General features: G+C 40.2%; 1 protein-coding gene across 4 annotated transcripts in view; it reads left to right on the top strand.

Moving 5' to 3' along the window:
• The window catches only part of TRAPPC12 (trafficking protein particle complex 12), a 51,387-nt gene extending 32,823 nt beyond the window's left edge, over window positions 1-18,564 (top strand). For 2 of the 4 annotated variants that reach the window (XM_014956769.1, XM_014956770.1), the window contains exons 7-12: window positions 2,090-2,162; window positions 5,866-5,939; window positions 13,339-13,437; window positions 16,180-16,280; window positions 17,083-17,170; window positions 18,216-18,558. In XM_014956769.1, the coding sequence (XP_014812255.1) occupies window positions 2,090-2,162; window positions 5,866-5,939; window positions 13,339-13,437; window positions 16,180-16,280; window positions 17,083-17,170; window positions 18,216-18,458 (678 nt within the window). In that variant the 3' untranslated portion in view covers window positions 18,459-18,558. Of the gene's footprint in view, window positions 1-2,089; window positions 2,163-5,865; window positions 5,940-13,338; window positions 13,438-16,179; window positions 16,281-17,082; window positions 17,171-18,215 lie in introns of all 4 variants that reach the window. The other 2 variants (XM_014956768.1, XM_014956772.1) reach the window with 2 other exon arrangements.
• The last annotated feature ends 1,115 nt before the right edge of the window (window positions 18,565-19,679 follow it).

A 19,679-nucleotide genomic window follows, 5' to 3' on the forward strand; every position in this document is an offset into this window, starting at 1 on the left:
ATATCAACTAACCCAGATGGCTTACACTGAGGAACTACCTGAATCATTATTAAATTATTAATTATTATTAAACAATTCTTGGAAAACTAGGAAATACCCGACTATTGAAAGACTGCAGATGATTTTACTACACTTAAAGGCAAAAGGAGATAGACCTAGGGAATTAACCAATTAGCCTTAAATCAGCACCAAGTTCTGTTTTAATTACGTTGAGCTTGAGGTGATGGCATGGTATCCCCAAGTAATGTCACAGAATAGTTAATATAGTATTCTAATTGTATGCCAGTATCTATTTTTTTCTTTTTTGATAATGTTACTGAGCATGTTTTCAGAGAAGGGCCATTGTCTTTTTGAAAAAGACAGCTTGTCTTGTTGATGAAGGCACTTTGTTATGCTTAGACCATTTCAAGAGTAAGACCATGGAGCCTTACTGAGAATGAGAAGTGGTCACGACATGTTTTTCAGGGGAAGAGGAAGATTGTGGGTTTTAGACTGGACAGAAAATAGACCCAAAAGTGGATTGTGGGAGATGAGTGGAACCTTTTTTTCTCTGACAGGGTGTCTCATTACACACTAGGCATTTAACACTTAAATGTGGTGCTTTGGTTTCTAAGTGAATTCTAAGTGGCTACGCTGCTTTTGCCAGTGGGACTGAGATTCAGTCTCAGACGTGCCACTGCCATCTCAGAAACTGCTACCTGTCAGGAAAGCTGTGGTACCTACTGGCATATGCTCCTAGGCCCTCAGAATTTGAGGTAAGGCAACTTAGCCTAGTCCTCTGTGAACAAGGTTTACACTAAATCATATTACCTTGTATTTGTCACAGGCTAACACTTCCTATCAGGAAAACTGCTCTGGCTCAGCTGGCATGCGGTAACTGCTGTCGTTTCATCATATGTCTCTCCTTGCTCTGAAGTTCCTTGCAGCAAAATTTATGGCACCTAACTTCAAGCTTTCACTCTAGGCTGTGAAAAGAGCTTGGCATCTCTTAGGACAATTCCTTCCACCTTAAGATGTATAAAATAGGTGTCATGAACTCGCTCCCTGGAGGTACCAATTGGCTGTAGGAGGCACCAACGTGCTGTCTGAGGCCACATTAATTCTACCTGTCTTTGCTTTGGAGGTTTTCCTGTCTTGTCTTTGTTTTCTTACAAAGCACTGAGCACAACTGGAACGCTTTGCTGGTGCAGGAAAAAAAAAATACTACTTACAGTGACAGAAGCTGAGAGCTCTGTGTTCTGAAGTGCACTTAGTCCTTGGAAGAGGAAGCGCCTTGTATTTCCCTAATTGGCTAACCACAGCGGCTGATGGAGGAGCAAGTGGCCTTAATGGTTTTTTGAAGGAAATCTCAAGCTTTGCTCTACAACCAGAGTTATAAATCTGTAATGGGAAAAATGGGGTGATCTGTGGGAATCAGAAAACGAATTTGGAGAAACTGTAACAGGATTAGAAAAAGGAATTCCACTTGAATTTCAAGTGGAAACTTGCATATATACTGTAAAAGTGCTTAAGACACAGGCTTCATTAAGTATACTGTTTCATTCTTTAATAATACAACAAATGTTTCATTCACTCAACAGTTTACGTGATTTAAAATCTATAATAAACAGAAAGAAGCAATAAAACCCAAACTTTGAGAAGTAGAACTAAATAAGAACTAAGAGGAATATTTCATTAAGGACAAAAGGCTGAAACCAGAGCCCATGCCTGGGGAGGAGGGGGGAGTCAGGAGGCAGTGGCTTTTTATGAAAAATCAGTTTGACTTTCTTCATGATCATCAACATTCATTCTCTGGTGAAACATATTTCATGTTTTGCTTAACAAAATGTGCATGTCCCTAGAGTGTGCTGACATTTAATGTTCTGTAAGTATCATAAACCTGAACTCTAACAACCTTCTACTGTACAATGGTTTTATTCCTTTGTGCACTTGATCTAGCTGTAGTAATAATCAGTAATTTTGAACTGTACCTCGGTGAAACATTCCTGCCTGAATTGGTTTACTTGTAGACTGTCAATTGTAGATAATTTGCATTTAATATATAGTGCTGTTTAAACTCATGTTGGTTACTTTAAAAATTTTACTACAGATATTAGAAAATTTGGAGCAAGGCTTAGCTGAAGATGGAAGTATGACTAACATTACACAGGAGAACAGACAAGGTAGGTATTCTTTAAACATTTTTTTCACAGGCAATGTGTTTTTATCGCTTGCCTAAGTATGCCAAAAGTTTTCAGAAGAATGCCCCAGAGTTGTTAAAACAGTATTTTTGTAATCTCATAGCCTGCTCAGCTTCCAAAATGATACACCTTGTACTTCTATTTGCTGGAATTAATTTCACAGTTTTGCCCTTGATCAAACTGATGTACTAAATCAATTTTTTTTTCCTGCTTAGAAGAAACAAAGAACATGGCTGCTATCTTTCAGTGATGAATATATAAGTGTCATGGTTAGATGGATGTTTCATCTTAAGCCTTGGCTGACTGGCTCCTCTCTGTCCTCATGTCTGAAATCCACTGAAATTGTTTAGATGGAACTGCCATCATGCAAGGGCTGCACTGGCCTAGGATGTGGCTACATGGATGGCTGATTCTCTAAGTAGTACTTAGGCTCCTGAAATACCTAAGTCACTTTGTAGAATAAGATTTAAATTATATTAATCTACATCATCATTTTCATGATTTTATATGCAGTTATGTTTTTTTCCTGTTCCTTCCCTCCTAGTTGTTTAACTTCAATAGTATAGGATACATTACTGCATAAAGAAGGGTCATCAGGACAAATCAGTTGTCCAAGCATTTTTTTGGGTGGGTTTTTTTTTTTTTGATAGAATTTATACTAGTGAGGTCATTTGAGTACACTTAAGACTTGGACAAGAGGTGACATTTGGGGCATTGTTATGGATTATATGAACCACTTGTGGTGCCAAGCAAGTTAAAAACTTCACACTGAGAAATCAAAAACCTTTCAGCTTCAGCTAATAGTCTTAGCAGCTTCCTTCTAGGATGGTAACATTCACCTACAGCCTGTGGGAAGTAAAAGTCTGCCTCTGAGACAGGAAGAGGCCGAGTAGAGTTAAAACATTATTATAAACAATTCCTGAGAACAGTGTCTGTATGGAAGGGTGAAGATCTGTCTGAATTCTTCTGCCTGATTTTCAAATTGACTGGAGGTAAAGCAGCTTTAATGTGTTACTGTACTGTACCATCTAGATACATCCTGAAACAGCGAACGCACATGTAAGCAGCATATATCATAGAGGCATGTGCAAATATAGTCAAATACATTTACTCCTCAACAGGGTTAAGAAAAAGAGAAATCATCTGATAGTGATGATTTATCCACAGCGCTCCAGGAGTTTCTGTTCTTCTCTCCTTGTAACTACTATTCTTCTTGCTTCTGTTCTACCTACTTTTCCCCTTTCTACCTTCATTTTTGTCCTTATTATCCTCACATTCTTTTCCTTTTTACCCCTTTAAAACCAAGGCACTGATCCTCCTTTAAGGTACAAGGACTTGTTCCTAGCTGTGTCATAATCCTGCATCCCGCAGTCTGTTTCGCTCCTGAGTTTCTGGCTCCTTGCTTTTCCTCTCTGCTGCTGCTGCTTTAGAGCTGAGATGAGCTCAGGAGGAGGCGTAGTTAGAAAAGCAGCAGCTACTAGTTACCAAGGGACAAGGCTGCTGAAAATTTGGAGAGATCTTCGCATGGCTGCTGTGCAGCTGCCTGTAGGCTTAAGACTGCCAAAAAGCCCGTGGGACCTTTGCAGAGAGTGTTGACTGCTATTGTCGGTGGAGGTCAGCCAGGTCTGCTCCCTGTCTGCTTCTTCCCTGCATTTGGAGCTCCAGGAGGCTGATAATGGCCTTGGTTTCTTTCATATGAGACTCGCTGAAGCAACCCTTATTAACTTTATGTGAAGACAGCCTTAATTCATTATAGGGATTATGCTTAGCATGTAATTTCCGTATTGCTGGTGTAAGAAGGTGCCACACCAATCGATTTATCGTGTACATCTCCTCTAGTCTGGAACACAGCGCCAGTTTTTCAACAGGCAGAGAGATTTAGCATTGCACCACTTGCCTGGTAACGCATTCTGTAAGATCCCAATTTTGTGACTTCTCAGTGCACAGAGCTCCTATTGAAATGAATGGCAGTGTGGAGTACGGAGCCCTTGATAAATAACAAGGGAAAACAAATGCTTGGAGCAAAAGCTTGGCTGTATGGACCTGCAGAGTGGGTGTCAGGCATTTCAGTGACATACAGTGATCAGCTGTTGGGTTTTCAGTTTTGTTTACTGCTTTGCAGGTTTTCTTTAACCCTAACCCCTTTTTGTCAGTGCTAAGAAGCCTCATCCCACGGGGCTACGGCATTTCCAGATGAGGTTGCTGTTCAGTTTATAGCACAGACTGGAGACACCGGGTCTGTCTGCTTTGCAGCCCTTGTGAGAACTGTGCCTGGTGCTGTTGCATTGTTAACAGGAAACCCAGATACCTCCACTGCAGGAATCAGCATCTCATTTGTCACCTAGGTCCTAAAAAGCTGAATGTTGTTACCAAACTATGAGGACATGCAAAACGGAGAGATTAACATAACTGAAATAATGAAGAAGGGTTACTTAATTACATCGAGGTTTTACAGACACCCACAAGGAAAGAAGAATAGAAATGTAGCATAAAATGCTTGCTCATGGTTTACAGCATCCTCTCCGTTAATAGCAGGAGGGATGTGCAGTCAAGGGGGAATTTCTAAAACAAAAGGTAGGAGTAATGAATGACTTTAAGGTACAGTGGGTTCAGTCTTGGGTCCCACAGTACGCTCCTCTTGACAAAGATAATTTGGAAATATTCATAGGTTGGGTTTTTTTGTTTCGTTGTTGGAGAGGATTAAAAGAGTTTTTTTGTTTTTAGGAAGGGGAGTAGACAATTCACCAAGCTCTCTTCTTATTTATAATGGCATTTATGTGTGCTGAAAGAATTATCTGTGTGACCTGCCATGCTTTCATCAGAGACTACATTATTGATACAAATGAGTGGTCTCAGTTATCACAATCTCACTGAAATAGCCTCTTCTCCCTTTCCTCCCCCCCTTTCAAATCATTACAGTGACCTTGACAGCTGATTGACTGAGATACATTTATTTTCCCGATGTACTAAATTAATACTCCTCATGTTTATTTTTGAGGATTAGAGGAATATTTCTAGCATTGATCTACGGTGCTGTAACACAAGGGAAAATGAGGATGTATGTGAACCATTCTCTTACAACATCAGGAGCCTGTCTGCAAAGCAAGAGAGAGAAATCTGCTGCTGCAGCTTTTCATGCCTGCAAGCTCCCGAGCATGGGGGAAGCAGACAGGCTTGGCAGATTTTTTCCAACATATCTCTAAGCCAGAGGCAAGCACAAACAGTCCCAGACTCAGACAGTTCTCACCCTGCATGCTTTGGCTCTGAAATGACATTTTAGCTATGTTTGATATTTGAGTTTATCACATTTAATGCTGTAGATTACATGTTTTTAAACTGATGCTCATTATCACTTGAGTCTTTTTATGCACCTTTTGTTCTGATAATGGAAGAATGTGTGGCTTCTTTTTAACGTTTAGTGTTTGGCCTGAGCTCCAAGCTGTGGATCGCTCTCCCTTGTGCATGGTGTGGGGTCCCCAGAGCCACTGGAGCAGTTCCCTCAGGGAGATGCAGAATTCTCCATCCCGTGGTGCCGCGTGGCTGAGAATTACCAATTCTCGGCTAAAACCCAGTGGTGTTAATGAGGGGGATCTTTCAAAATCGTAATTCGTAGAACCAATAATTGATGGCAAGAGAGAACCTCTGATTTATTTGTGTGAATTCACAAGCTGCTCTTACTTTGCAGCCTCTGTTCAGCTGTGGAGGTCACGTCTGGGCCGGGTGATGTACTCCATGGCAAACTGTCTGCTAATGATGAAGGTACGTGGGTGGCAGCAGCTGCAGAGGTACCGTATATGCCGGAATAGAATGCCAGAGCAAGTGCAAGAGAATTACTGGTGCACAGATAAGGGAAGGCTACCTGACTGTACGTGGAGGTTTCGCTTAGTGAAGAATTAATTAGACTTAATAATGTCTTATTTAATAGATAACCGTTTGCAGTAATGTTCTTTGGGAACGTATCTGTACTTACTTCTCCCCAAATCATCCTGGAGAACGTGCAATAACAATACAGAATTTGCATTTTTAAATTGAATTTTTCAAACACTTAACTAAACGCTGTAATTAAAAGCAATTACGTGCTCTGTCTTTTTCAAACTGTGCACTAGGAATGTTGCTGTGTTTGTGAGCATTAATAATACTGTAGCCTCTGTATACGATGAAGATCCAGAACATCTAAATACATCCTCCCTTGTCAGCTTATCTTAATTGTAAGATACCTTCTTTCAAGTTTAAATCCTCACTAGTGGGTAGGGGTGGAAGGAATAAAAGCAAAAGTTTCCACTGTTGCATTTTTTCCCCTTGGTTCCTCCTAACTTCTTTACCAATCCTGCTCCATTTGGTGCAACAACTCTCAGCTTCTCCTTGTATTCAGGAACTAGAAATAAAGCTGCTTCTGCCGTTCACCTCACGGTCAGGGGAACGGGGATATCACCATTCTTGCAGCAAACTGCTGTTATCCTGAGCTTAACTGTACTTCACAAATCAATTAGCAGCAGCAGCCTCGGAGCAGAGCTGTCAGCAGTATAATCTTCAGGGGCCAAGATTTGCACTTCTTGCTCCCTGCTCTTTGGTTGCCCAAGGACATGCCAAACCTGACCCTCTGATATTTACTAAGCTACTTCCCAAACGGGGCTTCATTATTCATATTACAATACCTCACAAAGTATGCATTTTTTAGATAAGATAGTTATCCAAATACTGCTTGACATGAATTGGAATATCCTTTTTATGAGAATTATAGAAAACATAAATTTGTATTCAAAATGATATTGTGATCAGAGCTTTTCTGTCTTGAATAGAAATAATTGTCCATTAAGCCACGAGGTATTTTTAAGAATTAGTAATCATTTGTGTTTGAAGCAGTTACTTGACATGGGTTCACTTTTTAAGGAACTTTCTTTTTCAAAAAGCAAGTGCAGGAAAGCACAAGTTGCCATCCCAAAAACCAGTACAATATAGAAATAGGAAAATGCTGGTAATGTGTTTTTTCAAGAATTTAACTTTACTTTTGACTGTGCATTGTTTTTAACACTTTCAGTGGTTTTCTTCTCATGTACACACAAATCCATGTGTATGCACAGTTCTCACCTTTCTTCTACTGTGGTCCTTTTAGTGCTGTTTTCTTCTAGTAATAGAAGTATGTTTGTGAATACCAAGTATCACCAGAAATGCTGCAGCTTAGATACTTCTTAAGACCAATTGTATTTAGGGCCTGTCTCACAGCTGTTAAATTAAAAATTTATGGTTCCACGTAACTTCCAAATTACCCACAACTGCATGTTTATGCATAATTACTTCCATCTCAAATTTGCTTTTCAGTGCATTTTTTCAAACATAGTCATATTGCAGTTAAAATCAGTGGTAAATGAATGTAATTTCTCCGTTTTTGTGACAGATCCTCTGTGAGAGAATTATATTGGTTATTTATAAATTTAATAATTTGTAAGACCATTCTAACAGGCAGCAATGCTATAATCATCATCTCCACCTTCTAGAGTATTCAGTACGAAACTATATCTTCAAATATTTTTTTGTTAATTCTCTTATGAACAATTATATTAATTGAAAAGCGTTCCACATGTTTATAATTTTTTGCTGTTGTGTAATACACAATAAAAACTGCACTTGTTTTTATTCAGGTATTTCAAAAAAAACCCACAACTGATTCCATTCTCCAAGTCGGTGCCATCTATTGCCATCTAGTGGACATCTACGATATTGCAATATGGTCACGTTTCATCCCCAAGTAATATTAAGTGAATGGAATAGCTTATGCTATTAGTAGGTTAATAATAATCATTTATTAAAGTAAAATTATGCGACATTGGTAAAAAAAAGAAAAATTTATTATCATATTTTTACTAACCTCTTTCTATGGCCAGAAAACTTCAGTAGTATTTAATAGGGAACAATCTTGTCAGGATTGACTCTTGAAAATAAGAAAAAAGACTTTGATTAGGTGTTGGACCTATAACTATTTGAATCTATTTCAGTTATTCTCACCTCTAATTAGGTTTATTTCATGTCATCTCTCTTCTGCATTACTTATCTGACTCCAGGAATTCTGTTTATGTAGCACAATGATTTTTGTCTGTTTAAATATGGCCTCATTAGTTGCACAGCTAAACAACTCATTAAATTCTTCAGATGGAGGGATATATTTTTTTGGTTCAAAATAGTGAGTGAGGTGCAAAGAAGCGATTCGCCCAGATGTGCGTAGGACGCCTGCAGTGCAACAGGAGATGAACCTTTACCCTGGGACCATCCTTCCTGGGCACTGAACTCGACCTGCAGTTTCCCTTTACCTGTGTGACCGCTGATCCTCTTCGGTAGCAGCCTAAGGCAGTCTTACCATGTGGTCTTTCCCTGCTCATCCCCTTTTCTTTGTACAGCCTTTCTTAAATGTATTCTAGCTTCCTTCCCTGCACCACTGTTGGACTTAAGGAAGTGGAAAAAGCTAAAGAAAGGCCGGGTCTCAGTCCTACCAACTGAATTGGCTTTTCCCATTTCATGTGAACGAGGGGCGTCGTAAGGGAGGAGGTGGAAATACAGGGGTAAGGGAAGGGGAGACGGCGCAACGTGTCACTATAGACTTCCATTTACAAAAGCTGTGGGTGTAAGTCACTATGAAAGCGTACCCTGAATAGAGCAGCTTGAGGGAATATCAATTTAAAATGCAACTGATGGTGTGCATTGCTTCATTTCAACAATCTAATTGCAAAACATCTGTCATTTTACTAAATCACCATGGAAGTGCCTTGAAAACTTTTTAAGTTCTTTTCATCTGAGCTAAAATTGTTTTTGACATTCTCTTACCAGACTTTTACCTCTCTGAGGAATAAACACTTAAGTACTTTCCATATATATTATAAATGCACTCTAATTAAAGGCACATTTTGCACTTTTTAGATTTCTTTGTGTTGTCTTAGCTTTTGTAGAACTTGCCCTTCGTAAAAACAAAAGCATTAGAATTTATTTTAATTTGCGTCTAATACAATTAAAACTGTACAAAGGAGGAGGTAACAGCTTGTACTAATGACGCCAGGGACTGATGCCTAAGGACTTTGATTCCTTGATGATTTAAAGGAGAAAAACTGCGTGAATCATTGTCTTTTGCCTAACTGTGCTGCTCTTTGGGTTCCTAACTGTGAACCTCGGCTCTCATGCCCCTTCCACAGGTGCACCAGATGGAGAGGAAAGATGAGTTATCCCTGCCCTCTCTTCCCAAAATACAGTATTTATGAACTATGCACTTTATATAACTAAAGCTGATTTTTAGTCTAGGGTTTATTGAACCTGCTCTCAAAATCTACACATCAGGGTCTTACATGCTTATTTCTAATAGCTGATAATAAATATTTTAAGGGAAACTTAAGGGAAACACGAAAATGTACAATGCAAGGGAAATGCAGTTACACTGCAACTGCATCAAAGGAAAACAAACCCCACTTAGCATCTGTGTGCAGGTAGATCCAACGGTTTACTAGAACTATTTCGGATGAGTATGTTAATGTTAGCTCCAAATTTTCATAATAAAAGAGATACTGAATTATGAAATAACAGGCCAACTCTCACTCATATCCTGAATGGTGTAACTTTAGGCCGCCTTTGGGAATTTTTTTATGAAGGTGTGGAAAATCTGAAGGCTCACAATCTTTAGACATTAAAGACCATGACATTACATCCACCCCACCTTTTAGTCTTAAGATTACAAGCTGTAGTTACTGCTTTTATTACGGCAGTACCTAGTATCTCTTACTCCTCACAACCACAGTTTGTATCAACCACAACTTCACTCCTTTGGGAGGGTGTCTGTTGTTTATTCTCATAATTTTTGATGTGACATTAGCAAAGCTGGGAATGGAAACAAAGTCTTTAGTAAATGAGAGCAAATCTCATCTACTTTACAATATGCTCCTTCAGAAGGAACTGTCAGACAGGATGCTTTTACAACTTACCATGGAATAGTATGGTTCTGTGTCACGTTAGGATACTCTGGAAATATACTGCTGCTTCCGTGATAGCATGGGGGAAGAGTAAATGCATATAAAACTCACTGTGGGATCCTGGAGTAACTACAAAATGAGATTGTATTTAGAAGTGAGCCTGGATATTGCGATAATGTTTTGCAGTTTTATCCTGGGGCCATCCTTGCTTATGCTTAGGGGTTGGTTTGGACATATATAACCTAGTGTCCTGTCATCTGCTGTAAGAAATGGGTCCCATTCCTGTGGTAGGTACTGCAAGGCCTGGGGTAGGTAAGCACAGATGCTCTGTGCTGCCCTGTCGTATGGAAACAGGGTGCCATATCCACCAGTACAGTGCAGACACTCCTAATGCTTCACCTCTACTCTCAGGTTTTAGGAGGTGTGAGTGGTGACGTACTCCTAGTTATAATGCATATGCTGATGTACAGTGACTTGATCACAGAATCACAGAATGGTAGGGACTGGAAGGGACCTCTGGAGATCATCTTGTCCAGCCCCCTGCCAAAGCAGGTTCACCCAGAGCAGGTTGGACAGGAACGTGTCCAGGAGGGTTTTGAATGTCTCCAGGGACAGAGACTCCACCACCTCAGTTCCTCCTCATGTTTAGATGGAACTTCTTATGTTCAAGTTTGTGCCTGTTACCTCTTTTCCTGTCACTGGGCACCACTGAAAATAGTCTGGCTCCATCCTCTTGACATACGTCCTTTAGATATTTATAATTGATAGGGAATGCAAAAGGAGAAGAGGCCTCGTTTGCCCGATGAGGCCAAGACCATGAAGCCACTGCAGCGTGGGCCTCCAGGACTTGGCTGCATGTTCCCACCAAGGCTGGCTGGTGCCTACGCTCGGGAGCCTGCGGTGTCATAATTGTGCAAACAGTGCCCCCTCGTGCAGCTGCTTCTGGCCGAGACGTTTCTGCAGTCAGTTGGTGCTGAGCTGTAACCTCAGCTGACAGGAGCACTCCTCTACCAGCTGAACTGCACGAGCTCCCGGGAGTCGTTCCCACATCAGTTTGGGGATGGGACTGCAAAGGCCCCGTCCCTCGTGGCGTGGGCTGAGCCTGAGAGCGTGCGGGAGCCTGAGCGCTGGGTAGGGGGCAGCTTCCCACCACACAGCACAAAAGCTAAAGTTTTATATAGGAAAATTATTTCTCCAGTGAGCACGTTTTAGGCTTAAAGGGATAAAATTCACAGTCACAGACAATCCTTCAGATTTTGTAAATTACTCTTCTCCAGGTATTAACACAAGGCTGGGGTTCCTCTAAGGAGCCAGTTCAGAGGGTCCCTATTCCAAGTTGTTTATGCCTGCCTAACTCAGTGGGACTGCATGATCAATGAAGTCCTTTAGTGAGAGCTGTTACAGGGAAAATTGAGTTTTTCCCAAGTCATAAATTTATAAAAAATTTTGGTAGCATAAACTTTGTCACATTGGAGTTCTGAATTCTAAATAAATCAGAATTTAAATAAATATATTTTTGCATATATAGCCTGTTGTCTTTGCTCTGAACTCTTTCCATTACAAATAATAAGCATGAACATGGCATGGCACACTAGATTTGGAATAAACTCTAGATGTTAATAATTTAACTATTCAAAATTAACTCTTATACCCACAATATAGAAGTATACCAGGTCCCGCAGAGTGCCTCCTGGGCTGCTTAAGGCAGTCTCTATTGTTACAGGACATGCAATTTCTCTCATGTACAGATCAGACTCCACAGGCTTCTCCTGATTTCTTGCGTGTATGAAACAATTAGTATGTTCCAAATGGTGACCTGGTGCATGGGTCAAGGAGGGTTCAATCCTTTTAAGTGTGACCTCGGGAAAATAAATTCCTTACACCTGGGGCACATTGCAGCCTCAGAGGAAGCAGCAGATGAAGGGTAAGTGCCTTCACCAGTAGCTGTGATCACATTAGAGGCAAGTTAAATGAGTACTATAATTTGACCAAGAAAAATGGCAGGGTAGAGAGTATCCCAAGACGTCTGTGCAGTTTTGAGAGATTATTCTTTGATGTCTTTTGCTTCTTAACACCCACTACAGATTCTTGTATTAAGTTGAAGGGCAGTTCTGTCAGGAAGCACCCAATCAGAGCAGCACAGGGAGACTTCTCTCTTTGCATATGCCTGGCGTTTAGAACCACAGGCTGGATTTCTCTGCTTTTGCTCTGGATTGTGCCGAGATGCTGTAGCTGAGGCTCGTGCAGTCCTGTGCCCCCTCTTCTCAGGTCAGCACGGAGAACATGCAGAGTTTCTCATGTACCCCTGCCAAAGACCATGTAGCCAGGCTCTAAAAGGCATTTACTGCCCAGATCATTGAATTGCTGCGGTAACAGCTGGGCTGCAGTAACCAGTCACACTGGCGTTTCTTTCCTGGGGGAAACTGGGCCAGGGTGTTGTTTTATCCTCTGTCAGTGATGGTTATCTGGAGGGTAAGGTGGCACAGCATCTCGAGCAGGCAGATCTCAGAGCTGCCACTTGCCAGCACAGTCTTTCCACAGGTGTGCGTGTGGGGGTGTCATTTGCAAAGCTTCCTGGAGTTCAAAACCAGCCCACCCCTCACTTAGTTTTAGCCCAAATCAGTTTTCTGTTTAGATTGCCTGCTTATTTTCCTTTTACACAGTATGGTAGAAGGGAACATGAGTTTGGGTGGAAGGACAGAAAAGGTCTTATTTCCCTTGGCAGCAGTGCTAGTCATCTGAAAATGTGCATGAATTGCAGCTTCTGTCACATTCTGCTTTTCCCAAGAGCATGTGACAAGCCGTTCCCAAAGCTCTGGAACAGTTTGCTAAACCAGGCAAATTGTACACATATGTGAAGCAGGCAACGCTTCTCAAGTGTGTATACCCACTCGCCCCAGTCATTGACTTTCATCCTGATCATAACCTACGATGAAAAATAAATGTTTAGATTTTTTATTCTCAACATTTAGCTACGATCAGGATATGGTCCAGTTGAAAAAAAGAAAGGAAGATCCCTGTGTTTGCGGTTCGGTTATGATGGAGACCAATGGAGTCGGTTACTTGTGCCTACTGTGATAGACAGACATTCTGTCCCACTGACAAGTTGCAATTACTGCAATTCTGTTTGACTGTGCCTGTAAAAAGAAGGCACCATAAAGACTGAAGGATGCTGAGCTTAAATATCTGATCGTGTGCTTTGCACCCCTTAGGACTATGTGCTTGCTGTAGACGCTTATCGCACCGTCATCAAGTACTACCCACAGCAAGAGCCTCAGCTGTTGAGTGGAATTGGAAGGATTTTCCTGCAGGTATGCATTTTATTCTGAATCTGCTAGGTAATGCTGCTGTTGACAGCTGTGTGGGGATTAATTGTTGCATTTGAAAATTGTTGTAGTGATGCAGTGGTCAAAACACACAAAACTTCTACCATGTGATATTAGGTGAAGTTAGGAAACGCAGCACACCTCTAATATTAGTGCATTAGTGAAAAAAGAACACGCCGTAGAAAATTATGCTAGTAATTTAACCAAAGAGCAACATTCTGCTTTCCCTAAAACTAATGGTAAAGCTCCCATTGACTTCAGAGAGCCAGAATTTCATTAAAAGTCTCATTTCTCACTGCCTCAAACTGCATGCAGCCCTCAGTCACACTGCGTAACTGCCGCCTTCATCGAGAAAGCATTTGGGAGTTTCCTTCTTTTGTCCAGGTTCTGTCCTGGAGCTTGATTTCCAGACAAACAACAAATTTAAGCGCATCGTATATTGGAGGGTCCTTGTTAGAGAATATGATTATTTGAGGTTTATGGAGGAATTTTCATTTTTATTCAAAGTGCTAATAATAACTATTGGATACTAAAGTCATGTTTTTTGAACTAAGTTAAATAAATAAAGTGATGAAGATCACTTAAAAAATGTAACATTTTAATGACCAATTAGCTCTAATTCTTTCTTTTTAATATTTTGCAAAAAAAAAAGTAAACTGTTTCCTCTCTGTGGAAAAATGAGAATTAAAAAAGAAGATACAAGATGCTGCTAAGAAATGAGAACTCTTAAAAAACCCAAATACGGTGTGATTAGTCTCAAAGCATATTATATTTGGACTCATCAAGCTCCCAGTGGAACAAAATGGTAGTTTGCTTTAGAAATTGATTATGCTCATGGTTAAAGGCTTCCTTCTAATTTCCAGGCTAAAAATACTCAAGGATGGATTCATTTACACTTGTGCCAGCACTATTCTTTAGATAAATGTAGTTATTTACCTGGTGATTTGCAACTTTAGTGGTATTTACAGAAAGAAATCGTATCTTTTATCATTATAACTGAATGTAAAAGTTTTTAGAATGAATAATGTTTGTTTTGTTTGAGTCCAGTTATGTAACATCTGGGAGAAATGCATCTGTTTCATTAGATGGAGTATTAATGGAAACTCCATAAACGCTTTGGTAGACGGACAGTTGCATCTTTGAGTGCAGTGTCCAATTGGATCATCCCCTAAACGTGAAAAATAGTAATTTCTTTAAGTTGTCAAGGGAGAGGTCTTGTGGCTAGAGGTAAAGCAGCATCTGTTGTATCAGTGATGTCAGGAGGGCTTTGGATACTGCCACTATGATATTCCCATAAGCAAATTGGGAAGAAATCTAGATGAAACCTGAAGATGCATGTTTGCTATGTCTGAGAAGTTTACTTGGAAAGTCATTTGCTGGTAGACTAGAAGGACTTGCTGGATGAGCTTTTCCACAAGGATCTCTAGGGTTTGCAGCCTCTGTATTTTTTGGTTAGGTGCTTGTATGATGAAATTAGAAGCGTGCTTGTAAAAAAAGATGATACCAAGGTGGGAGTGGTACAGACACTATGAAAGGCAGGATCAGAATGCAAAATAATCTTGACAAGTTGAGAAACTGAAATGTTAAATTGGCTGCAATTCAAACAGTAAAGGCAAAATACTACCAAAGACTGGGAGTAATGCACAAATACACAAAATGGGAAACAGCTAACAACACACTGTTCTGCAGAAAGGAACTAGGCTAAGGGTAATCAAACTACACATGGGCAAACAAATTGGACTTCCAAAATACTGTAGCATAAAAGCAAACTTCATATTTGCATGTGAAACATAAAGTAATTCTCCCATTCTCACTGCTGATGAGAGATCAGTTGGAGCTCAGGAGGCACTTGGGGAGGATGTGAAGTAACGGGGGAGAGCTCAGAGAAGAACAGCAAGAATGATCAGAGAATCCAGAAAGTATTATCTGTGCGGAAGGGATGAACAATCATTTGCGTGAAAATTGATTCTCATTCTAGAAGCAGAAACATAGGAGAAGTGCAATAAAATTTTCAAGTATGTAACAGGCTGTTAAACAAGAGGAGTTGTACTGTTCTCCCTGACCACTATGGATGGGGCAAAGGGTTGGGGTGCAGCACAAGGTAGACTTGTGTATTTTCTAGTATTGTCTATTTAAGAATTCTGGAATAAGTTTCCTAGGGAGGCTGTGTAATACTCACCATCTGAGAGCTTTAAGGAGACTTCAACACGTTTGTCTCAAATATTTTTGGCAGTGTTGGTCCTGTTCTTGAACAAACAGGTGATCTTTTGAAGGCCCCCTGAATCTCCTCACCTGAGCGCTGCCCAGTTTCCATGGCTTTATGCTTCTGAACTAGTTTATTTTTACTCCTTTTGATAGATTTATTTTACCCAGTACTAAGTTTTCTTCTTCTTCCATCTCTAATTATATAACCTCTGGAGTCAGTAACAACAAAAGAGCCAAATGAGGACATGGGCCCACCCCTGCCATACAGTCTATGAATGCTCCACAACCCACAGAAACTGAGACATGCAGCCTTAGATAAACCTGCACACGCTTTTGGGGTTCTTTTCACGGTCTTAGCATGGCTCTTTGAACATCTCATTTGATAGCAGACGTTACCCAGTCAGCTTGGTGTCAGGCAATTAGATGATGGACTTTAATACATTTTCATGTTGCTATCCTTTGTAATAGATATAATCTCTTTTCTTCTTGTTGTGGTAACTTTCTTATGATCTTACTGTCTAGATTGGAGACATAAAAACTGCCGAAAAATATTTCCAAGACGTTGAGAAAGTGACTCACAAATTGGATGGACTACAGAGCCAAATCATGGTTTTAATGAACAGGTAGATAATTTAATCGCTAAATGAAACCTTAAAATACGGTTTTGCAAAGTGTGCATTTTGAGCATTAAACTACCCTCGAGACAATCCCATTCTCTTTCTTTTATATGACTATATCTGTCATAAGTGGAACTGAATGGCACATAGACCCAGGAGATCCGTGTTACTCGGTACAGTCACATTATCTTGGATTGAAATTGTGATCCTTCAGTTGATTTTACAAAGCTTTTTCTTATTCTTCCAGGCATTGCGTATTTTCACTCTGCTTTTTCAATATATATTTGCATAAATAGCTCTTAGGAGAGGAGAAGCTATTTTGGGCCCTTACCCTCCAGTCAGATCTCCTGGTACAGTTACCACCTGGTAGTTCCACAGGATGCTGGAACACGCTGTAGGACATCGAGCTGCGTGGTGGGGGGTGACTCAGGTTGTAACGGTTAGCACATTGGCTTAATATATTTAGAAAAAAACTATTCAAAAGTGCTCTGAAAATTATATAGCATGGCTAATTTCATGAAGAGAAATAATTCCAGGAAGAGAGTACCTGTGTTTAAATTAATAAGAACACAATGAAGACTGTTGCTTTGGTCGGCAGAATATATAATAGCCAAATGATCCGAGTTGTCATTCCATTTGTCTGTAAATCAGTGTCTCCTTGCTGGTTGTAATTACACCGTGAAGAGCAAATGTCAGAAACTCTCACATCTATAACAGGAAAAATAAAAAATGGTGTCCATTCTTTTTAAAATGTATTATCACCTTGGGGTTTTGAGGAGAACTCATTCATATGTCACTTACTTTCTAGAGCATTTCTCCACCTTGGTCAGAATAATTTTGCAGAAGCTCATCGATTTTTCACAGAAATTTTAAGGATCGACTCATCCAACGCTGTGGTAAATCTCCAAATTGCTACATTTATAATGAACACCTAAATTATTCTCGTAATGCTTCATGCGTGGATTTAATTAGTACCTAGAGTATGCTCAGAGCTTTATAGAAAAATTGGATGTGGCATGTGTGCCAAAGGGGTTTAGTATACATAAGGATAAGACTCAAAATGGGGTGGGAAATGAGGAACCAGTCTATATGAAGGGCATGAACACTTAGGCATGCATGTGGAAATTCCAAAACATCATGTTTTATGGGATCTTCGCAGAAGCACTTTTTTTTTTTTTTGCATTCACTGTTTTTAGCGTAGACACACGTCAGAAAAAGAAAGGGGCAGCTGCCAACGTCTATTTTTTAAAAGGCTGTGTTCTTCCTTTCTCTGAAGCTTTCACAATGTGTGAAAGTTTCTGCTGCTAAACATGTTATATGACTTAGTGCTGTTGGAATCTTTGGGGAATTCATAAAACCCGTTTTGTGTAGAAAAGAAAATAGAACCTGACTTGATCATTTATGATGTATTTAGGCTGCCCTCTCTGCTGAATTTACTTGAAGTCAGTGGTAGATGCCTTTGTAATAATTTCTTCCTGTTGCTTATGTGGATCTTCTGTATGTAAGCAAGAGAGAACACTTCTGAAGATAGAGTGAAGTCATTTAAAAAAACCCCAAACTATGAGAAGGACAGCATGCAGAGCCTTTTGGAGTTTCTGAAATCTGTTTCAATAGACTTTGAAAATTAACTGACTAATGTCTTATACTACTTATATTTTGGTTTAGACTCTGTCTTTTAGAGTTTCAGCTCTTAGAAGTCAGCAGGTCCTGCTGGCACAGGATAAATCTGGAAAATAACAAGAAGAAAAGGACTGGATTGGCTGGTTGATAATGTATGTTAGTTATTTGCACACACAAAATAGTAATTCTTAGCACACAGTAAATCTGTTGTAACTCCAGATGCTAGACTTGTTTTTTTCCTTCTCTCTCGTCACTTGTAAATAAATATACTTATATATACACACACACTTACTTATATATTTGCAATATATTTTTCTCTAGGCTAATAACAACGCTGCTGTTTGTCTTCTTTATCTGGGAAAACTGAAGGATTCCCTCCGGCAACTGGAAGGAATGGTTCAGCAGGACCCTAAACACTACCTACACGAGAGTGTGCTCTTCAACTTGACAACTATGTATGAACTGGAGTCGTCCCGCAGTATGCAGAAGAAGCAGGCACTTTTAGAGGCTGTAGCCATCAAAGAGGGCGATAGCTTTAATACTCAGTGTCTCAAGTTAGGATAGATCATTTCCAACTCATTTTTTTTCCAGCGAGGCTGATTTTTTAAAGTGTATATACTATTGCTAATGTGTAAATGTGAAATAAAATCTATTCAATTATGAATATTCAGTGGCATTACTACAGAATCTGTTTTCTGTAACAGTCCTATCATTGTGAGGACTTTGGGCTGACCTAGAGCCAGCTTCATCCCTCCAAGTCTATTACCATTTAGTTATTCTTCATTACAGTGTACTCTATACATATATATACAGTCAATTACTCAGATTCTTTTTAGAAGAAAAACTGAATTTGACCTTATGCTGTCTTGATGATTGTTACAGTTTTTCAGTAATTAGTGAGCAAATCACAAGAGCTGATTTCACCAGGTAAGAGTTACTGACAGAGTATCAGTATGTGTATTGCAGAAATGAAATGCTGAATGCACTTTTCTTCAGTTGCTTCTACCCTGTGTGTCTCGTTTTGCCCCCATCTGACTATTGAGTATTATCCCTTTGTGTGTCCACTGCTCTCAAAGGAGGTTGCTTGATAACCACCGTACAGAATCACAGCATGGTTGAGGTTGGAAGGGACATCTGGAGGTCAACTGTGGTCCAATCCCCCAGTCAAGCAGGGCCACCTAAGGCAGGTTGCCCAGATGGTGTTTGAGGGAGTCATAGAGTCCCCCCCAGTGTGAATTTCCCACAGTATGAGGGACTGCATCATCTGAATAATACTGATCCCTATGCTTTCTTGGGTTTGTGACACCATTAAATCTTTCAGATTAAAGCATTTGGATTCTGGAAAGCTGTGGGTAGGAGTGGAGGATTTCTCTATTCCCAAACTAATGTGTGCTTCAGTATGTCTAACACTACTAGTGCTCACTTCCTCTCCCACTCTCTGGCCAACATCTCTACTTGGGTGTCACCAGCAGAAGCCACAAGGTTGTTACAGGAACTGCTTAACTTGTGCATGTGTATTTTCAGCTCTTATCCTACAGCAGTCTTCCTGAGCCTGCCCCACAGCCTGCGGATTTAGGCTCCACTCTGGCATTCTGCTGGGCAGAGAAAGGAGTGCTGCCAGTTAGGCAGGGCAGAAACATGACCCAGTTCAGCTCAGTTCCTCTCCACTTTTCTTGGGCACGGGGTTTCTTGGGAGATAGGAAACAATCCTGGTACGTAACCACCATCATCCTATAGACTTTGAGAGCACTGTATAATTTACCAGGGCATGTAGTCACAGGGGAA

This window comes from Calidris pugnax, unplaced genomic scaffold (assembly GCF_001431845.1).
Source record: "Calidris pugnax isolate Ruff unplaced genomic scaffold, ASM143184v1 scaffold171, whole genome shotgun sequence".
Classification (NCBI taxonomy): Eukaryota; Metazoa; Chordata; class Aves; order Charadriiformes; family Scolopacidae; genus Calidris; species Calidris pugnax.